The sequence below is a fragment of the Leptonychotes weddellii genome, chromosome 9 (genome assembly GCF_054177405.1).
Source record: "Leptonychotes weddellii isolate Sample4059 chromosome 9, ASM5417740v2, whole genome shotgun sequence".
Lineage (NCBI taxonomy): Eukaryota > Metazoa > Chordata > Mammalia > Carnivora > Phocidae > Leptonychotes > Leptonychotes weddellii.
In genome coordinates, this window is record NC_138377.1 from 28514599 (window position 1) to 28538448 (window position 23850).

The following is a 23850-nucleotide window of genomic DNA, read 5'->3' on the forward strand; positions in this document are numbered from 1 at the left end:
CAGCAATAAAGGTTTTGTTTTGTTTTCTTTTGTTTTATATAGAGAGAGTGAGCAGGGGGGGAGGGGCAGAAGGAGATGGAGAGAGAGAAGCTCAAGCAGGCTCCACGCTCAGCACAGAGCCTGACGCAGGGCTGGATCTCACGACCTTGAGATCATGACTTGAGCCAACATCAAGAGTCGGATGCTTAACCAATTGAGCCAGCCAGGCACCCCAGCAATAAAGTATTTTTAAATGAAAGTATATACATTGCGGGGCGCCTGGGTGGCTCAGTCGTTAAGCGTCTGCCTTCGCCTCAGGTCATGATCCCAGGGTCCTGGGATCGAGCCCCGCATCGGGCTCCCTGCTCAGCGGGAAGCCTGCTTCTCCCTCTCCCACACCCCCTGCTTGTGTTCCCTCTCTCGCCATGTCTCTGTCAAATAAATAAATAAAATCTTAAAAAAAAAAAGAAAGTATATACATTGTTTTTTTAGATATAACATTACTGCACAACTAACAGTCTACAGTATAGTGTAAACGTAATTTTTAAATGACTGGGAAAACCAGAAAATTCATTTGACTCACATTTTTTTTTAAAGATTTTATTTATTTATTTATTTATTCAGAAAGAGACAGAGTGTGAGTGGGGGTGGGTAGGAGCAGAGGGAGAGAGAGAATCTTAAGCAGGCTCCATGCCCAGCATGGACCCCAATGTGGCTTGATCTCATGACCCTAAGATCATGTCCTGAGCTGAAATCAAGAGTTGGCCATTTAATTGACTGAGCCACCCAGGCACCCCTAAAGATTTTATTTTTAAGTAATCTCAACATCCAACGTGGGCCTCGAACTTACAACCCCAAGATCAAGAATCGCACGCCCCACCAACTAAGCCGGCCAGGCACCCCTGACTCACTCACTTTATTGTGGTATTTGCTTTATGATGGTGCGCTGGGAACAGACCTGCAATACCTCTGAGGTATGCCTAGGTATGCCTGCACTCCATGAACAGTATCAAGGCTCAGAAAGTTGTGAGCCACTCATGGGAAGATTATAAGGACACAAAGAGAAAGGCAGCTTCTGAAGGAAATGGGTCCCCAGTCTTTTATGAGCAAAGGGGAACCACTCTCTTTATGGCAAACTGTTACTAAGAAGAGTACTGCATTCTTAAAACCAAGAACAGGGCTCAGGATAGGCAGGAGAGCACGACAGCAGGACCACACAGAGGGGAGAAGTTCTCAGGAAAACTGGGATGACCCCTACAGACAAGTCTCAGCCAAAGTTGGCAGATTCAACCAAGACCTGAGAGCTCCACATGTGGCTACAAAGGCAGTTTCCATCAGAGGCAGAGTCTGGGTGGCCCAACCCCACACTCACCGAATGTACGAGTCTTTCTTGCCACAGACTACACACAGGTTCTCTTTAACCATCAAGTAATAGTCTCCTGGAGATTCGGGTCTTCCTGCAGGTTCAAACTGTAGCTTGACCACAAAAGGCTCCTCACTCACCAGCTCTTAGAGAAAAGATAAGAGGTCAATGTTTGCCCACCTGTCCCTCAGGAAAGAAGCCCCACCTGAAATGTTCTCTGCAGTGTCCTGGCAGAGATCATGATTTCTGGCTTCTGAATAGCCACGTCCCACTTGTGTCAAGGTCGTTCTGCCTTCTTCTATCCCTCCCTGCCCCTTGTCTCTCTCTCCACTCCTGCCAGTACCCACGTGCACCTAAATGTAGATGAAACAGGACAGGTAAGTCTCACACCTCCAATGCCTTTGTCCAGGTACCACTGAGCTTTCCTTCGGTCACAAGTGCAGAGGGGCTGTCCATCAGGAGCATGGAGGAAGCAGTTATCATAGAGGGGTGATTTTCTGCAGGGAAAGGAGAGATTAATCTAAAACTGGAAGCTAGCTCTGGGCCAAGGTATCGGTTGCCTCCCATGTTGTCTTTTTTTTTTTTTTTTTTTAAGATTTTATTTATTTATTTGGCAGAGAGAGATTGAGAAAGAGCACACAAGCAGGGAGAGCAGCAGAGGGAGACGGAGAAGTAGGCTCTCCGCTGAGCAGGGAGCCCAATGCGGGGCTTGATCCCACATGACCTGAGCCGAAGGCAGACGCTTAACTGACAGCCACCCAGTCGCCCCTCCCATGTTGTCTTCTGAGTGACTCCAGCTATTCTCAACACTAGGGTCAAACATTATATTTATGGGAAAAAACAAATAGGGCAAAAAAAAATCATGTCTGTTCCTCCAACTGCATGGGCTAGGAACAAAAAATGAATTCATGTATCTAGTTCTTGTATTTATGGAACAAGGAGTGAGTTGGGTAGTATATACACACAGCTCTGATGTGAAAGCGAACAGGAGCAAAGCACTAAGAAAACTGCTCTACAGAGTAATCATTGGGTTAAACAAAGTCAATCAAAATTAAAGAACTTCAAGCTAAAGTAATGAGGGCCACATGGGTTTATTTCTGGCTCATACGCAATACTTGCTTCAATTTAATCATCCAATTCCTAAAGGCACTCTGCTACGGGGACCAAACTTCCACTCCAAAGTACTTATTAGTCATCTTTTTGCAACAGAGGCGTAAGTCGTACAGAAAAACTCTCACTGGTTAGAGAATGATACTGGCTTAGAGCTGGATGCCTTTCTAAATAATCAAATACCAAATGAGCAGGAAATCAGATGATGCATTTCTCCTGAAATGTATGAGGAAAATTCATGTTATTCATTTTCGCAGCTATCCTGAGCAAGCAAGGAGTAATAATTATACCCTCATTTATAACTAGAGAAGTTACAAGGCTCAGGTCATATCAGGATCAGTGACAAAGCTAGGGTAAGCTCTCCTTATATCCACTCAATTCTAAAAATTACAAAGTAAAAGAAGGGGAAAAGGAGGAAAATACACAAATAGATCAAAGGATAGCTCCAAATGTCCTTGAAGGAAAGGAAAAAATAAAATTAACCTCTGGGGAAAAAAAAATTTAACCCCTGGAGCACCTGCTACCCTACCACACAACCTTCTCCCCAGACTCAAGATGAAGCATCATGCCTTTTGCTGGAGGCTGGGCCTCTGAGCCTCTCTACCAGACAGAGAACAACTCAGTTACCTGGCCGAATAGCCCACCCCCAGGGGCTTTCTTTTATGCTTTCTGGGATCTCTCCCTTGGTGGTTGCCTGCCATCATTCCATCTGTCTTAGACTTCTTATGTCTTGGCTTCTGCTGAGCTTCTGCTGCTTCCCCATTAACCTCTTCCCCAAGTCGGCTGAGTCCTTTGCTTCGGAATGGGATGTCTACCACATCCTGGCAATTTTCCAAGACTTTTCTCCAGCCCATGTGGTCATCGTTTTCATCTAGAGTTGAATTCCTAGAGAAAGGGTATCCAAGAAGACGGAGAAAGAGAGCCACTGAAATCTGGGCATCCCTGGCAGCATAAATCACCTGAAGAGAAAAGTCAGAGATCAGTGGAATCTGGAAGGCAAACCAGAAAGTGCAATTTCCAAGTCAATCACAAAGATGCAGACAACTTTCAGGATTCTAATTCAAGATGTATAATACCCTAAGCACCATGTACTTTTTTTTTTTTTTTTAAAGATTTTATTTATTCATTTGACAGAGAGAGACACAGCAAGAGAGGGAACACAAGCAGGGAGAGTGGGAGGGGGAGAAGCAGGCCTCCCGCGGAGCAGGGAGCCCCATGCAGGGCTCGATCCCAGGACCCCGGGATCACGACCCGAGCCGAAGGCAGACGCTCAACGACTGAGCCACCAAGGTGCCCCGTGCACCATGTACTTCTTAAAAGCCTTTTATGATGAACTATTTCACACTATACAAAAGTAAACTGAATAGTATAATCAATCTTCATGTTTCTTGTCTATGTTAAAATAATGACTTACTCTGAATACTCAAAAATCCTAACCTATATAAACCCAGTGAAGTTTCTTTCTATCTGTTACCAAACCTGATAGACAGATTTTTCTCAAGTTTGGGTGAGTGTAGTCACCACAAGTTTGACAACTAGTACATGAAATTCACTTTGGAGGTGGCCATGATCTAGAACACCTGAAAACAAGATTTACTGAGAGGGCTGTGTGACTTTCAATCAGAAACAACCTGCCATTAAGATGTGGAAAACAAGCATGGGTTTCAAGCATGGGCCTCAAATCAAAAGTCACAAGGGCTCATTTCTGTAATTTATTTATTTAATAATGGTAAGCCACCCTCCCAAGCCACTGGTGACGGAAAAGCTGGTCATAAATAAAAGTAGCCAAAACTATCATTAATAGCTTTTCCCAACAAAGGAAGTAAAGACTTTAAAATTCCTTTAATTTATCTTTAGTAACCAAGCCTGGTAAGTAATACTATTAGGAAGGATTTTTTATGCTGTTTAGAATAAAATAGGTTTGGATAAAATCTTCCACCTAGACTCAACAATCTATACATCTACCAGCAGGTTGTCTCCCACAGGAAAAGTGTGCTTGAATGTTAAGAGTTTAAAGTGCTTTTCAGGGGCGCCTGGGTGGTTCAGTTGGTTAAATGTCTGCCTTCAGCTCAGGTCGTGATCCCCGGGTCCTGGGATCGAGCCCTGTGTCAGGCTCCCTGCTCAGTGGAGAGTCTGCTTCTCCTTCTCCCTCTGCCCCTCCTCCCACTCATTCTCTCTCTCACTCTCTCTCAAATAAATAAATAAAATCTTTAAAAAAAAATAAAGTGCTTTTTAACAAACTGTTAAGGAAACCAAGGCACTTTCAACAGATACTGTTGAGACAACTGGATGACCACATGTAAAAAAATAAAATTGGACCCCTACCTCATATCACACACAAAAATTAACTCAAAATGGATCATAAACATAAATGTAAGAGCTAAAACCTAAGACTTGTAAAAGAAAACATAGGAGTAAATGTTCATGACCTTGGAGTAGGCAATGATTTCTTGGATACAACACCAAAAGCATAAGTGATAAGCAAAAAAATATATTAACTGGGCATCATCAAAATTAAAACCCTTTTTGCTTCAAATGGTGACCTCAACCAAGTAAGTGAAAAGACCACCTGAAAAATGGGAGGAAATATTTACACATTATATATCTAATAAGGGACTAGTGTCCAAAATATATAAAGAACTCTTAAAAGTCAACAATATAAAAACAACTCAATTAAAATACGAGCAAAGGATTTGAATAGATGCTTCTCCAAAGAAAATATACAAATAGCCAACAAGCACATGAAAAGATGTTCAGCATCATTAGCCACCAGGGAAATGTAAATCAAAACCACAATGAAATACCATTTCATACCTACTAGTATGGCTCTAATCAAAAAGATAGACAGTAACAAGTGTTGGTGAGGATGTGGAAAATTGGAACCTTCATACTTTGCCGGTAAGAATATAAAATGGTACAGCTACTTTGCAAACAGTCTGGCAGTTCCTTAAACAATTAAACATAAAGTTTATGACCCAGCAATTCCACTCCTAGGTATATACCCAAGATAAGTAAAAACATATGACATATGTCCACACAAAATTTTATACACAAATATTCATAGTGGCATTCTTCATAACAGCCAAAAAATGAAAGCCATCCAAATCTCCACCAACTGATGAATGGATAAACAAAATGTAGTATAACCATATAATGGAGTATTGCATAGCAATAAGAAGAAATTAAGTACCAATAAATGTTATAACATGAATGAACCACAAAAACATGCAAAATTAAGAAGCCAATCACAAATGACCATATATTGTATGATTCCATTTATATGAAATGTCCAAAATAGACAAATGTATAAAGACAAAAAGGTAGATTAGTGGTTGCCTAGTGTTAGGGTGTTGTGGGGGGGATGGAATGTGACTGTAGGATGGGAAGTGACTGCTAATCAGTATGGAGTTTCTTTTTGGGGTAATAAAAATGTTCTAAAATTAGATAGTGGTGATGGTTGCACAACTCTATAAAAATACTAAAATCCATTGATTTTTACACTTTATTATTTTTTTTAAGTAGGCTCCATGTCCAACATGGGGCTTGAACTCACGACCCTGAGATTATGAGTCACATGCTCTACAGAATGGGCCAGCCAGGTGCCCCAATTTGTATACTTTAAATGCCTGAATTATATTGTATGTAAGTGATACCGCAATAAAACTGTTAAAAAAAGAAAGAAAGAAAGGAACCAAGGCACAAAGAAGTGACTTACTTAGAGTCACAGAAAGTCAGAAATAGCTGCAGAAAACAAATTCAGATAATTTGACTCCCAAACTCTCTCACAGGATAATGTTAACCTGAAGATATCAGCTAAATCTTTCCAATAACAACATTTTGGAAGGAAGAACAAGAGAAGGCTAAAATCTAGGCCTACGGGGGCGGTAAGCCAAAAATCCAAGAATCAAGTTAATTTGAGCCACAGAGAATGGCAAAGCATTAGGAATGGGAAGCACCAGGTATCTGTGAAAGTAAGTACAAGTAGGAGTGAAAACAAGAAGATAAGGTGAAAGCCTTCATAAAGAACACTTAGAACCCTAGACCTTCTCCTTTATACCACAGGGCTGGCAATAACTCCTTCTCTAACCCCCCCAAAAGGAAAAGTTTAAGTCATATAATGGCTAACTCACAGAGGATCTGGATCTAGTAACACCAGGCCTGGCATGGCGGGGCAAAGTGTCACCTGAGAAAGGGACTATGGGAAAGTATACATATGGATTGGTGAAACTACCAATACCTTTCCCCACTCAGCAACCAGAATATAAGCAAAGGGGCTTATACCTCTTGGGCAGAAAACTAGAAGATTCATCTCTGGAGAAACTGAGTAGCCTGAGAAAAAAGAGTTTCAGTTACTGACATGTGACTATGATCTATAGGTACTGATAATAAAGCCCACTGGTCCAAAAGCCCTGGCTATATTTGCTATGTTCTCAATCCATTTCTTAAAATTCAAATTTAAGTATCATTTTCTGTATCTTCTAAAATCTCATTAAGCTTTATGTTTATAATTAAAACAAAATATTGAAATAAAGAATGAACAGGGGCGCCTAGATGGCTCAGTAGGAAGAGCGTGCAACCCTTGATCTTGGGATTGCGAGTTCGAGTTGCATGTTGGGTGTAGAGGTTACTAAAGAAAATAAATAAACTTAAAAAAATTTTAAAAAAAGAATGAATAAGAGTCTTTGGAAATTCTGAATTCTCACAATAATAAGGATCACAAATTTGGCTTCAAATTTGGTAGCAATTAACTTCTCCTCCCCAACTTTTTATTTTAAAAGTTTTCAAACCTACAGAAAAGTTAAAAGAATAATAATGCCAACTGACATTCACAACTGTCAATACTTGCTTTATCTCTTTATAATATGGACACCACACACTTTTTTGTACCTGAACACATTTCAAAATTAAGTTGCAGCTATTATGATACTTCATCTCTAAATGCGTCAGCATGTACTTCTTAAGAACAAGGACATTCTTCTACATGACCTCACCATTACCACACCCAAGAACTTTAAAAGTGACAAAGTACAATAATACACAGTTCTACTAGAATGTCTCCAATTGTTCCAAACATGTCTTTTCAGATGGTGCAAGGTTCTGGATTTTTAGTAAGCTTATAGAATTGCATAGCCCATCACCACAATCAATATTAAAACACTTCCACCACCTCAAAAAGAAACCTTATTCCCTTTAGCAGTCATCCTCTACTTCTTTCAGCCCTAGGCTACCATTAATTTCTGTTGTCTCTATAGATTTATATATTCTGAACATTTCATAAAAATAGAATCTGATATGATACTTTACAACTGGCTTCTTTCACTTAGCATAATGTTTTCAAGATGCATCCATGTTGTACCATGTGTCCTTTTTATTTCTGAATAATATTCCATTATAAGGCTATACCACATTTTACTTATTCATTCAACAGTTGATGGACCCAATCAACAAATAAGGAACTCAGAGGAAAATGAAGCAATACAGGAAGAAGAAAACCTCAGAAATCTTTAATACTCTAAGATAACAGAAGATACTGTATCTATTACACAAAAACAAAGTAATTTTAAAAGTGAATATTCAGAAGAGACCAAGAATCTCTTGTCACTTAAAATTATGACAGGAATAATTAAAAATTCAATAGAAATGTTAGAAGATAAACTTAAGGAAATTTCCCAGAAGGTAAAACAAAACATACAGAGATAGAAAAATCAGGGAGAAAATATTTTTCCTAGGAAATCAGAGGATCAATTCAAGGGGGTCCAATATCCAAATAATATGAGTTCTAGAAAAAAAAGGGAGGGAAATTTTCAAAGAAATATTATGAGAATAATAATCTGAACTAAAAGACATGAGCTTCCAGATTGAAAGGGTCCACTGGCTTCTAATACTAAAATGAAAAATAGCCCACACTAATGTATATCATCTTGAATTTTAGGAACTAAGAATAGGGGCGCTTGGGTGGCTCAGCCATTAAGCGTCTGCCTTTGGCTCAGGTCATGATCCTGGGGTCCTGGGATTGAGCCCTGCATCGGGCTCCCTGCTCGGTGGGGAGCCTGCTTCTCCCTCTCCCACTCCCCCTACTTGTGTTCCCTCTCTTGCTGTGTCTCTCTCTGTCAAATAAATAAATAAAATCTTTAAAAAAAGAAAGAACTAAGAATAAAATGAAGATTCTCCAGAAAGGAAAACAAGTGACATGCTCAGTATCAATACTGGAAGCTCTAAGACAGGAACATTACCTTTGAAATTCTGAAGGAAAATGATTTTCACCCTAAACTGCTGTACTCAGTGAAAGTATCAGTTCATAGACAGTGAAGCCAATATCTTTTCAGACATGCAGGGTATCATAAATTAATTTCCTATGCTCCCTTTCTGAATGTACTCCAAGAAAAGGAAGGGAAAAGACATGGAATTTGAAAGACAGAGGATCTACTCCAGAAGAAAGGTGAAGGGACTCCCTAGGCTGAGGGTAAATGCAGATTCCAGGGTCAGAGATGGGCAGCAGGGCTCTTGGAAAGAAGCAGGATGACAAAGGGTTCTGTCTGGAAGGGACAGCTCCAAGGGAAAACAAAAGGAGTAAGTCACCTCATGTGTCAGAACCGGCCAAGAAAAGATGTAGAGTTCCATTAAAGAGTCCAGGCTTGAAACAGTTAATAGGTATATAGAAAACAAAGCAAACAAAAGTACAAATTATTACTCCTAGGAAAACAAAAAGTTGTATAAGAAAAAAACTTAATTGTAGCTTACTATGTGGCTCAGCTAAAATAATATCAATATAAGTAGATATTAATCTGATAAAAATGATGATTTAGCTATACTGGGAAGATGGGGAAGGGAAAAAGTATTTGGGGACAGAGGAATTACAAGAATATTAAATCATGTCTTCCACTGTAAGAAGTCGAAAGATAATTTAAAAAATAAGAAAGAGTAATATATGCATGTAATTTAAATATATAATGGTAATTACCAGGAAGAAATGAAATTGGTTGCCACTGAGTGGGAGGAAGACACTGTTTCTTACAATGTCTTATAACACTTTGGTTTTCTAATTATGCATTTGTATTCATAATTAAACAATTACATTTTCTGAAATGCCTGGCATATAGTAAATGCTCAAAATATAAAACACAATAGGGACTCTTACTCTGTTACTTAAGTACCATTTACAAACCAGTTATCTTCAGTGAGTCTCTTTTCAAGTATTTCCCCCCAATACTTATATTTGAAGATTACAATTACAAGAATTATACTTCATAAGCAATGGCTCTTCCATTCTTCAACTACTCTGATAAGAAGTACCTGGTCCTCGGTAAGATTCTCAGCATCCCAGTTGCTACAACGAAGCAGAAGGGACTTGTCAAGTGGAAAGTTCAAAACCGTCTCAGCAAGTGATTTCAGGCTGAGCCCATTACAGAGCAAATTGTTTCTATAAGAAATAAGTAAGTGATGTATCAAAAATGGGCAAAAGAAGAACAGGCAAATCAAAAAAGACATTTAAACGGCCAATACACAGATGGCAGACACTTAAACTCACTAGACATCAAACGAAATAAAATGAAAATTATAAATAATTTATCTATCAGATTGCAAAGATTTAAAAACAATAACTATCTACTATTGGTGGAGCATGAAGAATCAGTCTAATCTAAAATTCATGAACAGGGCGCCTGGGTGGCTCAGTTGGTTAAGCGACTGCCTTCGGCTCAGGTCATGATCCTGGAGTCCCGGGATCGAGTCCCGCATCAGGCTCCCTGCTCGGCAGGGAGCCTGCTTCTCCCTCTGACCCTCCCCCCTCTCATGTGCTCTCTGTCTCTCTCATTCTCTCTGTCTCAAATAAATAAATAAATAAAAAATCTTAAAATTCGTGAACAGTCCATTTTTATAAGCTTTATTGAAAATAGTTTAACAATAAAGAGCTTTCAAAATTTTGAACACGAAAATTCTCTGATTCAAGAATTCCACTTCTAGGAATTTATCCTAAGGACAAATGCACATAAAATGATCTTCACTGCAGTACCATTTATAGGAGCAAAGAATTAGAAACAACCTAAATGCCCATCAACAAAAGGCTGGTTAAATATCTATGCAATTAAATTCCATACAGCTATTAAAAATAAGGATGTGGATGGGGCAGCTGGGTGGCTGAGTCGGTTAAGCATCTGACTCTTGGTTTTGGCTCAGGTCATGATCTCCTGGGTCCTGGGATGGAGTCCCACACCTCTGCTGCCCTGCTGGGCTCCATGTTCAGCCAGCAGTCCACTTAATGATTCTCTCCCTCTGCCCCTGCCCCCTACTCATATGAATGCTCCCTCTTTTGCTCTCTAAAATAAATAAATAAATCTTAAAAAAAAAAAATAAGGATGTGGATCTATATTGATGTGAAAAGATGCCCATGACATATTAGTTAAGTAAAAAGAGACTGTGGGAGAAAACATATGTTGTGGTCCCTTTATGTTAATATATATACCACATTCCAGATATATGTGTATGAGTCTAGTTATGAGAGAAACAAAGCACAAAGAGATAACTAGAAAGGTATCAATCACATGTTAGTGATATTATCTCTGGGTATGGGATTTGTGGTGATTATCTATCTTCTTTATATGTTTCTACATTTGCATTGGCTAGTATTCATGTAATTACTTTTCAAATTTGAAAACTGAAGGTACAAAAGACAACAACCTTTCTGCCCTTCAAACACTTTCTGATTAAAATACCTGCAGGGTGGCGGAAAAAATTAATTTGTCCAAGGTTCAGAGATTCCAAACAAGAAATAAATGTGAAATTAAGAACACATTGGTCTACACAAGTGGAGCTGACTTCCTGGCTACCAAGTGAGAGACTAGAAGTTTTAGAACAGGAAGCTTAGAGGTGGGGGTTCACATCAGGGTTACTGCAAGCAGGACTCCCTCAGGTACTGTAGGAAATGAAATCATTATAATGATGAAGAAAAGGAAGTCTTTCCCTACCAAAACCAGCAGTAATTGATGGATTTCATTACCCCCAAAGGCAGTACTGACTAAAAAGTAAAAACAGGTCCAGACATACTGAGGGAAAAATACATAATGTCTTGGTTCAATTAATGAAAATTAAGGCTTTGGGAGACAAAAAACTCTCTTCTGTTTTGTTGGAAATTATAAAAGTAATGAATGCTTATTATTAAAAGTTCAGACAACAGGAAAGCATCACAGGTGAAAAGTAAATGTCTATCGCCCCATACTTCCACTCCTAAGGAATAATGACTCCTAACAGTAGGCTGTGGCCCCTCCAGACCTTTTCTTTTTTTTTTTTAATTTAATTTTATTGTGTTATGTTAGTCACTATACAGTACATCATTAGTTTTTTGTTTTTGAAGATTTTATTTATTTATTTGACAGAGAGAGACACAGCGAGAGAGGGAACACAAGCAGGGGGAGCAGGAGAGGGAGAAGCAGGCCTCCCGCCAAGCAGGGAGCCCGATGCGGGGCTCGATCCCAGGACGCTGGGATCACGGCCTGAGCCGAAGGCAGATGCTTAACGACTGAGCCACCCAGGCGCCCCAACATCATTGGTTTTTGATGTAGTGTTCCATGATTCACTGTCTTCGTATAACACCCAGTGCTCCATGCAGTACATGCCCTCCTTAATACCCATCACCGGGCTAACCCATCCCCCCACCCCCCTCTCCAGACCTTTTCTATGCACAAATAGATAAACTGATGGTTAAGCGGAGGAGGAGATTACATGTTTTTGGTATCTGTTCTGGTTTTTGCTCTGCAATGTGCTGTATTACTTAATATATCAGATACTTCCATTCATGATAAGTATAAATGTACTTATTTCATTCTTTTTTTTTTTTTTAAAGATTTTATTTATTTATTTGACAGAGAGAGACACAGCGAGAGAGGGAACACAAGTAGGGGAAGTGGGAGAGGGAGAAACAGGCTTCCCGCCGAGCAGGTAGCCCAATGTGGGGCTCAATCCCAGGACCCCAGGATCATGATCTGAGCCAAAGGCAGACGCTTAACGACTGAGCCACCCAGGCACCCCTATTTCATTCTTTTTAATAGCTGTATAATTTTTCAAGCACGGCTATTCTTTAATTCTTGAAATCATTACCCCCGTTGAAGGACAGTACTTAATTTTTAAGCTACTTGATTCCATTTAGGTCATTAGTCTTTTTTTAAATGTCGTATTTGGAAAGGTTGCACGTTTCTTGAGAATTAATTAAAAACAAGATGCCATCTTTGCCGTTTCAATTCAACAGGAAAGATTCCAAAGTCATATACAACAATCTCTATAATAAATTACCTCTGGGTAACATATAACACAAAATCTAAAGAGTAAGAGGAAAAGCATTACCAAAAAATGTGCTCCTCCCAACGTCAATTGAAAGTAACAACTACTTATGGCAAATGTCAGGAGCAACCTATAGCTAATAGAGCGAAGTATAATCTTTGCACTATAATGTCAAATCTCTTAAACTATAATGGCAAAAGCTTCTAATTTTACTACTAAAGTGTTCAACAATAAAATAATAATAATTTTTAAAATGTTTTTAAAAATCTCATTAAACACGGAAAGGCCCAATAAATACTTCATTCTTATTTCTAGAGAAGTTCATGGTAATATTCAGCTTTGGCCAAATTCTTATTTTGATGCATGGTCATTCTGCGCTTAGTGAAATGGAGAATTTGTGCACCTCTCATTTCTATCTATTCATGGAGAGGACTGTAATTGCACAGAAGAGATTTGGAAGGACGCACTGATCGATGAGGGCTCTGAGGAAGGTAGGGACAATGACAACAATGACGAGGACATTAATAAGAGCCAAACACAGCAGTATACCGCACTGTCTCTGGGTGACACACTCTTTCCAAGTTCTTCACGCAGTTTAACTCTTGCAATCCTCACACCAATCCTGGGAGGCGGGAACCTAATTATTGCTGCAGATTAGGGAAGTGAGGGACAGCCACCGCACAGCCCACTCCAGGGTCAACTCTTAGCTCCTACACCCACCGCCTCTAACAGAAGAGAGTGACAGCGGACACCTCTGGGGAGGTGGTGCCCGTGGGGGAGTGGGGGGGGAGGCCTGGTGAGAGGTGCCTGTTGGGGTGACACTCTAAATACTTTCACAGATTTAAATTTTTCTTACAGTAAATATGTCAATGTATTTCTTGAAAACGCTTGATAATTTACAAGCGTTGTATTTACATAAGACAAACTACTAAGCTAAAATAAAATTCCATTTTATACTAAAAAATGGTAAGAAGAGATTTTTTTTTTAAGTTTTTTGTGTATTTTTTTTTAAAGATTTTATTTATTTATCTGACAGAGAGAGAGAGCAAGTAGGCAGAGAGACAGGCAGAGGGAGAGGGAGAAGCAGGCTGCCCGCTGAGCAGGGAGCCCGATGCGGGGCTCGATCCCAGGACCCTGGGATCATGACCTGAGCCGAAGGCAGACGCTTAACCGGCTGAGCCACCCAGGCGCCCCGGGATCATGACCTGAGCCGAAGGCAGACGCTTAACCGGCTGAGCTACCCAGGCGCCCCGGTAAGAAGAGATTTTAATCAGGCCTTCTCTTAGTTTATCAAATCCTCTGAACTTTTAATGTCAGTGTCATTTGAGGTAGGGAGAGAGGCTACCTCACTCCACATTATTAAAATGAGGACACACACACACACACACACACACACTGGCACACATGAGAAGGTCATTGCCACTCCCTGAAAAACAAGTTAGAATAGAATTTCCCTAAGAATAGAATTCCAAGGAAAAGGGAAATCTCTCTTTCTCCCAGTAACTTTCTCCCACTACTTTTGGCCTAAAGCAGGGTTTGCAGACTCAAATGTTTATCAGGAGGAGTTGGGGTTACAGTGGATGGGAGAGGTGGGGACTCTGGCGATTGAACAGAGCATGGGCATCTAAAGACACATACCTCTCCCCAGCAATTGTTACCATCTAGAACCCCTGACCTTGTTTAGTCAAATCATCTGATTTTTCAGATGCCCCAAATACAGACTTTTACATCAAATCTTCTGGATTTAAACTAAAAATTCCCAAAAATATCATATGGGGAGCGGCGCCTGGGTGAAGCGTCTGCCTTCAGCTCAGGTCATGATCCCAGGGTCCTGGGATCGAGTCCCGCGTCGGGCTCCCTGCTCAGCGGGGGGCCTGCTTCTCCCTCTCCCACTCCCCCTGCTTGTGTTCCCTTTCTCACTACCTCTCTGTCAAATAAATAAAAATAAAATCTTTAAAAATATATATATATCATATGGGGAAAAAATAAATAAAAGCAAAAGCAAAATGTGAAGCCCTAATTTAGCCAGTGGTGCCATCAGTTTACAACCTGTAGCTTATGGAGACACCTTATCGATGTTTCATCTAAGAAGACCAATCCTAGGTAACTAAAGTTTTCTCAGAAGCTGGAATATTTCCTCACAAATTTATATGCATCTCAGAAGCCTCTAGGCTTCTAAAAAATTTTGGATGCTTCCTTACTGTTCTCAGTACTCCACAAATCTTGCTAAGATATTTGCCCCACAGCTCCAGGAACCCCAGCATTCATACAACCCTACCTCTGCCTCATGGCTAGGTACCGGAGGTCCAGGCACCCCTTAACCATGAGGCCGTAGTCCTGCAGAAGCTTGCTGGCATCTTCTGAACATCCTACTCCAACTTTTAAAATAGTGCCATCTGCCAAAATGTCCAACAAAGTTTTTGGTAGTGTTTTTCCTCCACAGATCAGCTTTGGCAAGCGAACTAAGACACAGAAGCCACTTGGGGAGGCCATTTGAAGGAGTGACAGAGGGCTGGCTTTGCCTTCCGAATTCACCTGCAACAGAGGAAAATAGGGAAACAGGTCATGCCCTACCACAGCACCAAGTACAACATGAAACTGGCAAAAAAGTCTAAGAGGGACATCCTTAACTTCCCAAAGGAAGTGGCTGACCAAATTTTGGTTCAAATAGAAGGATGAGCCTATGCTAACAAATGCAATGGACTCTGTGAAGCAGCAACCTAAACAAATGTGAGCCTGAAATGTGAGCAGTCCAGAAAGAGTGACACAGAGGAGAGCTGGCTGAGTCATGTGAAACGTGCTGGTTTTAAAAGTCTAAGTGAAGGGGCGCCTGGGTGGCTCAGTCATTAAGCGTCTGCCTTTGGCTCAGGTCACGATCCCAGGGTCCTGGGATCGAGCCCTGCATCGGGCTCCCTGCTCGGCAGGAAGCCTGCTTCTCCCTCTCCCACTCCCCCTGCTGTGTTCCTTCTCTCGCTTTGTCTCTCTCTGTCAAATAAATAAATAAAATTCTTTAAAAAAATTTTAAAAATTTAAAAATAAAAGTCTAAGTGAAAAAAGGCTAAGGAGTAGAGTGCCAAATGATAAATACATACTTTTCATTATCCAGACTCTCCAACATGCGTGCTAGGAATGCTACTCATTTACCATGTCGTTACTGCCTCAAGATCCAATTTTTGACAACAGGTAGAAAATACAGTACTATAAGTAAGTGGTACCTGCCAATAAAATAAATCCTGGTAGCACAAAATGCTTTCTCAGCATTTTATGATCACAAATGGTGTTCACTAAGGAAAAAAAAGGTATATTGAGCATAAGCTAGGATCCTTATATCTTGAGAAGAAAATCACTTCATATATTAACTGATTTAGTTTTAGGGCGCTTGGGTGGCTCAGTTGGTTAAGCATCTTCGGCTCAGGTCATGATGCCAGGGTCCTGGGATCAAGTCCCACATGGGGCTCCCTGCTCAGTGGGGAGCCTGCTTCTCCCTCTCCTCCCTGATCGTGCTCTCTCTCGCTATCTCTGTCGCTATCTCTCTCTATCTCTGTCGCTATCTCTCTCTCAAACTGACTTAATCTTTTTGAGGTAACAGGTAAGTTGGAGAAAAAAGCTGAAAGCTAAGAAATTATTCCCAGAAAAATTTACTTGCAAAGTTCACATTAATGAAAGATCCTCTAAAGCTATCCCACAGAACCCAAGTTAAACATCCAAGAAATCCCAATCCTCATTTTTTGGGAGAAGAAATTTAGGACCTACATGTGAAGCAGTTTGCCTACACATGCAGGCATAATGACAAAGTGAGGACTAGTACCAAAATTCCCTGATCTAGGGCACCTGGGTGGCTCAGTTGGTTGAGCAGCGGCCTTCGGCTCAGGTCATGATCCCAGAGTCCTGGGATTGAGTCCCACATTGGGCTCCCGGCTCAGCGGGGAGCCTGCTTCTCCCTCTGACCCTCTCCCCTCTCATGCTGTTTCTCTGTCTCTCTCTCTTTCTCTCAAATAAATAAATAAATAAAATCTTTAAAAAAAAAAAAAATCCCTGATCTAGAAGGGCAGTTCTCAACCGAGATTCATTTGCACCCCTTCCACTACCCCAGGGAATATGGCAACATCTATAGAAATTTTTGGTTGTCACAAGTTGGGGGATGGGGTGCACAAGTATCTAACTGGTAGAGGTCAGACTGCCAATAAACATCCTACAACGTACGGGATAGCCGCTCACAACGAATCACCTGCCCCAGCTATTTACAGTGGGGAATCCCACTCTGGGCAGTGTGGTGCTCTCACTACCACGGATCATCACGCCAGGCCCTGTGCCACGCGCCACTGTGGCTATAAACTTACGCAAGAGATGGAACGTGACTCAGGGATTACAGCCTTATTGGTAGAGTACAATACACACAAGCTCACACCATCAGAAATGACACGGTAAATACCAAAGGAGTGGTTCAAACAAAGTGTTACAAGTAACCTGAGGTAGGATATTTCATAGCTGAGATGACCAAAACCACAGAGAGGAGATAGTCACAGAGCTGCTGTTAGAAACAAAACTCAGGCGGGCGCCTGGGTGGCTCAGATGGTTAAGCGTCTGCCTTCGGCTCAGGTCATGATCCCGGAGTCCTGGGATCGAGTCCCGCATCAGGCTCCCCGCTCTGCAGGAAGTCTGCTTCTCCCTCTGCCTCTCTCTCTCTCTCTCTCATGAATAAGTAAATAAAATCTTTAAAAAAAATAAAATAAATAAATAAATAAATAAAAAAGAAACAAAACTCAGAGAGCCCTCGTCTTTGACTTCTACTTCACGAACTCATAAAAAAATGTCTGGGACATACATACATATATAAATATGTATTTATATATTATAAACATGTAGTACTATTTGTAGTACTATATTAACATGTTATAGACATTATTAAACATACACAAAAGTAAAAACTTTTAATGAATGATGCCATCAAAAATCATAGACAAAATTTCTAACACTTTTTCCGTATTTCAGTGATTCACTTAGACAGCGATGATTTAGAATCTCCTTTCTGAGGGCCAGTGGATCATCCATTTTGGCTTCAGGAAGTCTAGAGCTGATAAAACTTTCTGGAAAAGCCCACAATTCTTTAAATGACCCCACGATGGCAGCAGAGAGTAAAGAATGATTTGGGACCATCTTCTGGGCTTTGAACAGATTAATGAGCAACCTTAGTCTATAGAGTTTATGGTATCAGTTAAATTTAGACCATGTCTTTGAGATACAAATGAGTTTGTCCTTTTCAAGTGACAGAATAAAGGCTTAATAAGCCTGGCAAGTAATAATAAGAGGATGAGAAAAAAAAAATAGGAGGATGGAAAGAGAACAGGAGACAAATCAGAGATGCTGAGAGAAGCCAGAGCACCTAAGTCCTTAAGTACAGATAAGTAAGACACGTCGGTTTTATGCAAAGCAATGAAAGGGTTTTAAGCAGAGGACTGACATGGTCTGACTTTCATTTTTAAAAGTTCACTCTGGTTACTAAATGGAGGGGGGATTGTAGGTGCACAGGGGTCCAAGCAGGGAGGACAGTCAGGAAGGTTCTACAAAGGTCCAGATGAGAGTCACGTGAGGCTTGGGCTAGGGAGGAAGCAGAGAAGATGTAGAGAACTAGATGGAGGCAATGTCTATTTTGGAGATAGCACTAGGTACTATTACTAGAAAGGGGTTAATGGTAAGGAAAAGGAAATAGACCTCCAGTAGGCCTGAAGCCTGGGCCTGCAGAACAATGCTCTTCCGAAGATAACCTTCACTTCATTCAATCTTTGTTGCACCAGTTATTTGCACCTGTTGATCAAGGATATCTGTAGCCAGAGACTCTAGAAAATATCAGGCAGGAGACAGGGGCCAGAAAGATATTTAACACCTCCATCCCCACCTTCCCAAGAGAAAGGCATGTTTTACCTTCTAAAACACAGCAGAAACCTCATTTTGTACAAGTGATTTATGCATAATTGTACATTACCATGGGTAATTCAGCGGGGTCTGGAAACCCATACCTCTACCTCTATCTGGTAGCATGCTGTGTTATTTCCTGTTTCTGCAACTACTTCTCTGAATTTCTATATATTTTGCCATTGAAGAAACCCAGCATTCCATAACCGCCTGTTGGTGTCTTTTTTTTTTCTTTTTCTTTTTTTCTTTTAAGATTTTGTTTAGTTATTTGAGAGAGAGAGGGAGAGAGAGAGTACCAGCGGGTAGGGGCAGAGAGAGAGGGAGAAGTAGGTTCCCCGCCGAGCAGGGAGCCCCACATGGGGCTCGATCCCAGGATCCTGGAATCATGACCTGAGCCGAAGGCAGACGCTTAACTGAGGCACCCAGGTGCCCATGTGTCTGACTTTAAATCTTATCATTTCTGTTAGTTAGCCCTTTGGGGGTTGGATGTTTCCCTGATGTTCATCTTAAAGGTGGAGAAGACTAAGGATAATACAGATTTAGGAAGAAAACTCAAGAGTTCTTTTAGGAACGTGTTAAGTTTGAGATGACTATTAGACACTGAAGGGAAGACATCAAGTAGGTAGGTGGATCTAAAAGGCTGGAGTTCTAATTTTGAGAGTCATCAGCGTATCAATGATATTTAAAGCTATAAAACAGATGAGCTCACTTAAGAGAAGAATGTAGATAGAGGACATAAATTAGTGGTCCATGGACACATCTGCTGATCCACAGACACATTTAATATTATTATTGTTTTAGTCTCCACGTATTTAAAAACTTGCACCAAAATTTAAAAATTAGTGAAGTTCACATGTTTAAAAAATTTATATTCCAAGTTTCTCTGAAAGAACTGGACAACCTGGCAACACTTGGCTTGACCTATATGGCAGCTTCCTCATTTTTTTAAGGCATGAATTCTTTAATTCACCATAATGTCTTCTCAACACTGAAGCCTGCCGCCCTCCCCACCACCCCAACCACCACCACCCCTCCCCACCCCTGCTTGAGATCATGACCTGAGCCAAAGTGGGACCCTTAAACTAACTGAGCCTCCCAGGCACCCCACCACTGTTTTTCTAATAGAAAGAAATATTTCTCAGGATCCATGTCTCTATTAAAGCTAGGAAAATAAAAGATCATAGAGGCCTTGTATTTAAAGAAAAAAAGGGAGGGAGCATATTTCTTTATGAAGTTTAAGAATATCTCTATATGCTCAAAAAATGCAAACAATCACTCCACATCTTCATTTACATTTCCCATCTGGAACTTGTAGGCATGAGTTTGCAATCCCTGGGGTAGACAGAGAAGAGACCAAGCCTGAGCCACCTCGGTATTTAGATGTGAAGTAAAAGAGAGATCAGAAGACAAAAAAGAGTAAAGAACAGTATGACAGAAGACAGGAGAGTGTGAAGACATGAAAACCAAGAAGAATGTCTTATGTAGAAACTATGCAGATGCTTTTGAGAGCTAGAATAGCACGAGTCCACATAAGTGTCTGCTGGATTGAAAACAAGAAAGCCATCAACTTGATCAATTCCAGTAGGGTAGTCTAGTAGGTCAGATTAAAGTAGTTTGAAGAACTAATAGAGAATAGCAAATTATACCCAATCAAGTAGAAGAAAAAAATGAGAGAGCAGATACCAGTGAAATAGAACACACACATACAATAATGAAGATCAACAAAGTGAGTAGTTGGTTTTCTGAAAAGACTAATAAAATTGATAAGCCCATAGAAGGAGTAATCAAGAAAAAGAGAGAAGCACAAATAAGTGATGTCAAGAATGAAAAGGGAGGACGCCTGGGTGGCTCAGTCAGTTAAGCGCCTGCCTTCAGCTCAGGTCATGATCTCAGGATCCTGGGATCAAGTCCCGCATCAGGCTCCCTGCTCAGTGGGGGGCCTGCTTCTCCCTCCACTCATGTGCTCTCTCTCTCTCATATTAAAAAAAAAAAAAAGGGTGGCGCCTGGGTGGCTCAGTCGTTAAGCGTCTGCCTTCGGCTCAGGTCATGATCCCAGGGTCCTGGGATCGAGCCCCATGTCCGGTTCCCTGCTCCACAGGGAGCCTGCTTCCCCCTCTCCCTTTGCCTCTCCCCCTGCTTGTGCTCTTTCTTGCTATCTCTGTCACTGTCTCTAGCAAATAAATAAATAAAATCTTTAAAAAAAAAAAAAACAAGTATATGCCCATAATTTTAAAATTTGAAAGCAGCTTTAGATGCAAAATATAATTTACCAAAACAGACATGAAGATGGGGTGTCTGGCTGGTTCAGTCAGAATAGCATGCCACTCGTGATCTCAGGGTCAGGAGTTCAAGCCCCATGCTGGGTGTAGAGATTACTTACTTATAACTAAATAAAAAAAAAATTTTTTTTTAAAAGGCATGAAGAAATAGAAAATCTGACTAACTCCAAAACTATTAAAGAAATGATATCCATAATTCAAATACTTCCCTAAAAAACCAAAAACAAAAAAACTCCAGATGGCTTCCCCAGCAGATTCTAGTCAAATATTTAAGAAAAAAAGAATGGCAATCTTATACAAACTCTTCCAGAGAATGCAAAAATAAGGAAAGCCTTAACTTTTTCTATGAGACCAGCATGACTTCTTATCAAAATCAGGGTCATTTCTAGAAAAAAAAAATTACAAGCCAGTATCACTCATGAACATAGTTGTAAAACAAAAAATCTGGAACGCCTGGGTGGCTCAGTCGTTAAGCGTCTGCCTTCGGCTCAGGTCATGATCCCAGGGTCCTGGGATCAAGCCCCGCATCGGGCTCCCTGCTCTGCGGGAAGCCTGCTTCTCCCTCTCCCATTCCCCCTGCTTGTGTTCCCTCTCTCGCTGTGTCTCTGTCAAATAAATATATATAAAAAAATAAATAAAACAAAAAATCCTCTAAAAAGCATTAGCAAAATGAATTCAACAATGTATAAAAAGAATAAGACATCACGACCAAGTTGAATTTACTCCAGAAATTAAAAAATCAATGTATTTCACCACCACCACAGAATAAAGAAGAAAAACTTCATAGTCAGCTCAAGACACAGAAAAGGGAGCCTGGGTAGCTCAGTTGGTTATGCATCAGACTCTTGATTTCAGCTCAGGTCACGATCTCAGGGTCGTGAAATCGAGCCCTGCATCAGGCTCTGCACTGAGCAGGTAGCCTGCTTGAGGATTCTCTCTCTCCCTCTGCCCCTTCCCCCTTAAAAAATTGTTTAAAAAAAATAATAAAAAAAAGAAATGCAGAAAAAGCACTTGATAAAATTCAACAACTATTCATAATAATAATAATTTAAAAAACCCTCCTAACAAACAAAGAATAGAATGCAATGTATTTAGGGGCCCCTGGGTGGCTCAGTTGTTAAGCGTCTGCCTTCGGCTCAGGTCATGATCCCAGGGTCCTGGGATCGAGCCCCACATTGGGCTCCCTGCTCAACAGGGAACCTGCTTCTCCCTCTCTCACTCCCCTTGCTTGTGTTCCTTCTCTCACTTTGTCTCTCTGTCAAATAAATAAATAAAATCTTTAACAACAACAACAACAAATCTTTAACAACAACAAAAAAAGGATGCAATGTATTTAATCTGGTAAAGAGATCTATAAACAAACCTATGGCAGATATCATATTCAATATGAAAATGTTGAAAGCTGTCATTGTGAGATAGGCAATGAGTCAAGGATACCTACTATCACCACCTCTACTAAGCACGACACTGTGATCCTAGTCACTATGGTAAGATAGGAAAAGAAACAAAAAGTGTAAGGACTGGAAAGAAATAAAATCATCATTTCTCAAATGATGTAACAGTGTACACAGAAATCCAAAGAATCTACAAGTGAGTAATTTGAATTAATGAGTTTAGTAAGGTTCCTTAATAAAAGAGAAATATATAAAAATCAACTGTATTTCTTTATACCAGAAACACAAAAAATTTTAAAGATTTCATTTATAATAGAATTTTTTTTTAAAGATTTTATTTATTTATTTGACAGAGAGAGACACAATGAGAGAGGGAACACAAACAGGGGGAGTGGGAGAAGGAGAAGCAGGCTTCCCTCTGAGCAGGGAGCCCGATGCAGGGCTCAATCCCAGGACCCTGGGATCATGACCTGAGCCGAAGGCAGACACTTAACGACTGAGCCACCCAGGTGCCCCTACAATAGAATTTTTAAAATCACAGAAAACTATAAATAGATTTTTAGGAGAAATTAAAGATCTAAATAAATATTCTTAGATTAGAAAACTCAGTATTATAAAAAGTTACTCCCCACAAACTGATCTATTGATGCAATACAATTTCAATCAAAATATAAAAAAAAAAAATTCTGTAGAACCTGAAAAGCAAAAATAAATAAATAAGGAAATGTAAAGGACCAAGACTAAGATATTCTGGAAAAAGGACAAGATGGCAAGAACTGCTGTCCCAGATATCAAGAGTCATCATAAAACAATAGTAACTAAGATAGTTTGTAATCATAGGTGCAAGAATAGAAAAACAGACTACTAGAGAGCCCAGAAACAGATTTTATATACAGACACTTGTTTTGTGGTAAAGTGGCATTGCTGAGCAGTGAAGAAAGGTTTATCTTCTCAATTCATGGTACTAGAACAACTGGATATCCATATGGGGAAAAAATGAAACTTGACTCTAACACACACACACACACACACACACACACACACACACACACACATGCACGGACACACATCAATTTCAGGTGAACTGTAAATCTAAATGTGCAAGGTTAAAACCACAAAACTCCAAGAAAATAATAAAGAAGAATATCTTTATGACTAAGAGTAGGACAAGACTTCTTATATACCATATAGAGCTTCTGATTATCAAAAGAGAACATTAAAAGAATGTAAAGATGGGGTCGCCTGCAGCAAAGGAAACAGTCAACAAAACCAAAAGACAACCGACAGAATGGGAGAAGATATTTGTAAATGACATATAAGATAAAGGGCTAGTATCCAAAATCTATAAAGAACTTATCAAACTCAACACCCAAGGAACAAATAATCCAGTCAAGAAATGGGCAGAAGACATAAACAGGCATTTCTGCAAAGAAGACATCCAAATGGCCAACAGACACATGAAAAAATGCTCCACATCACTCGACATCAGGGAAATACAAATCAAAACCACAATGAGATACCACCTCACACCAGTCAGAAT

General features: G+C 40.2%; 1 protein-coding gene across 3 annotated transcripts in view; it reads right to left on the reverse strand.

Moving 5' to 3' along the window:
• EXD2 (exonuclease 3'-5' domain containing 2) overlaps positions 1 to 23850 on the reverse strand; it is a 59014-nt gene that overhangs the window by 14900 nt on the left and 20264 nt on the right. For all 3 annotated transcript variants that reach the window (XM_081830353.1, XM_081830352.1, XM_081830354.1), the window contains 5 exons: positions 15003 to 15259; positions 9746 to 9872; positions 3080 to 3411; positions 1733 to 1839; positions 1352 to 1487 (listed from right to left, as the gene is read on the reverse strand). In XM_081830353.1, the coding sequence (XP_081686479.1) occupies positions 1352 to 1487; positions 1733 to 1839; positions 3080 to 3411; positions 9746 to 9872; positions 15003 to 15259 (959 nt within the window). The remainder of the gene's footprint in view (positions 1 to 1351; positions 1488 to 1732; positions 1840 to 3079; positions 3412 to 9745; positions 9873 to 15002; positions 15260 to 23850) is intronic.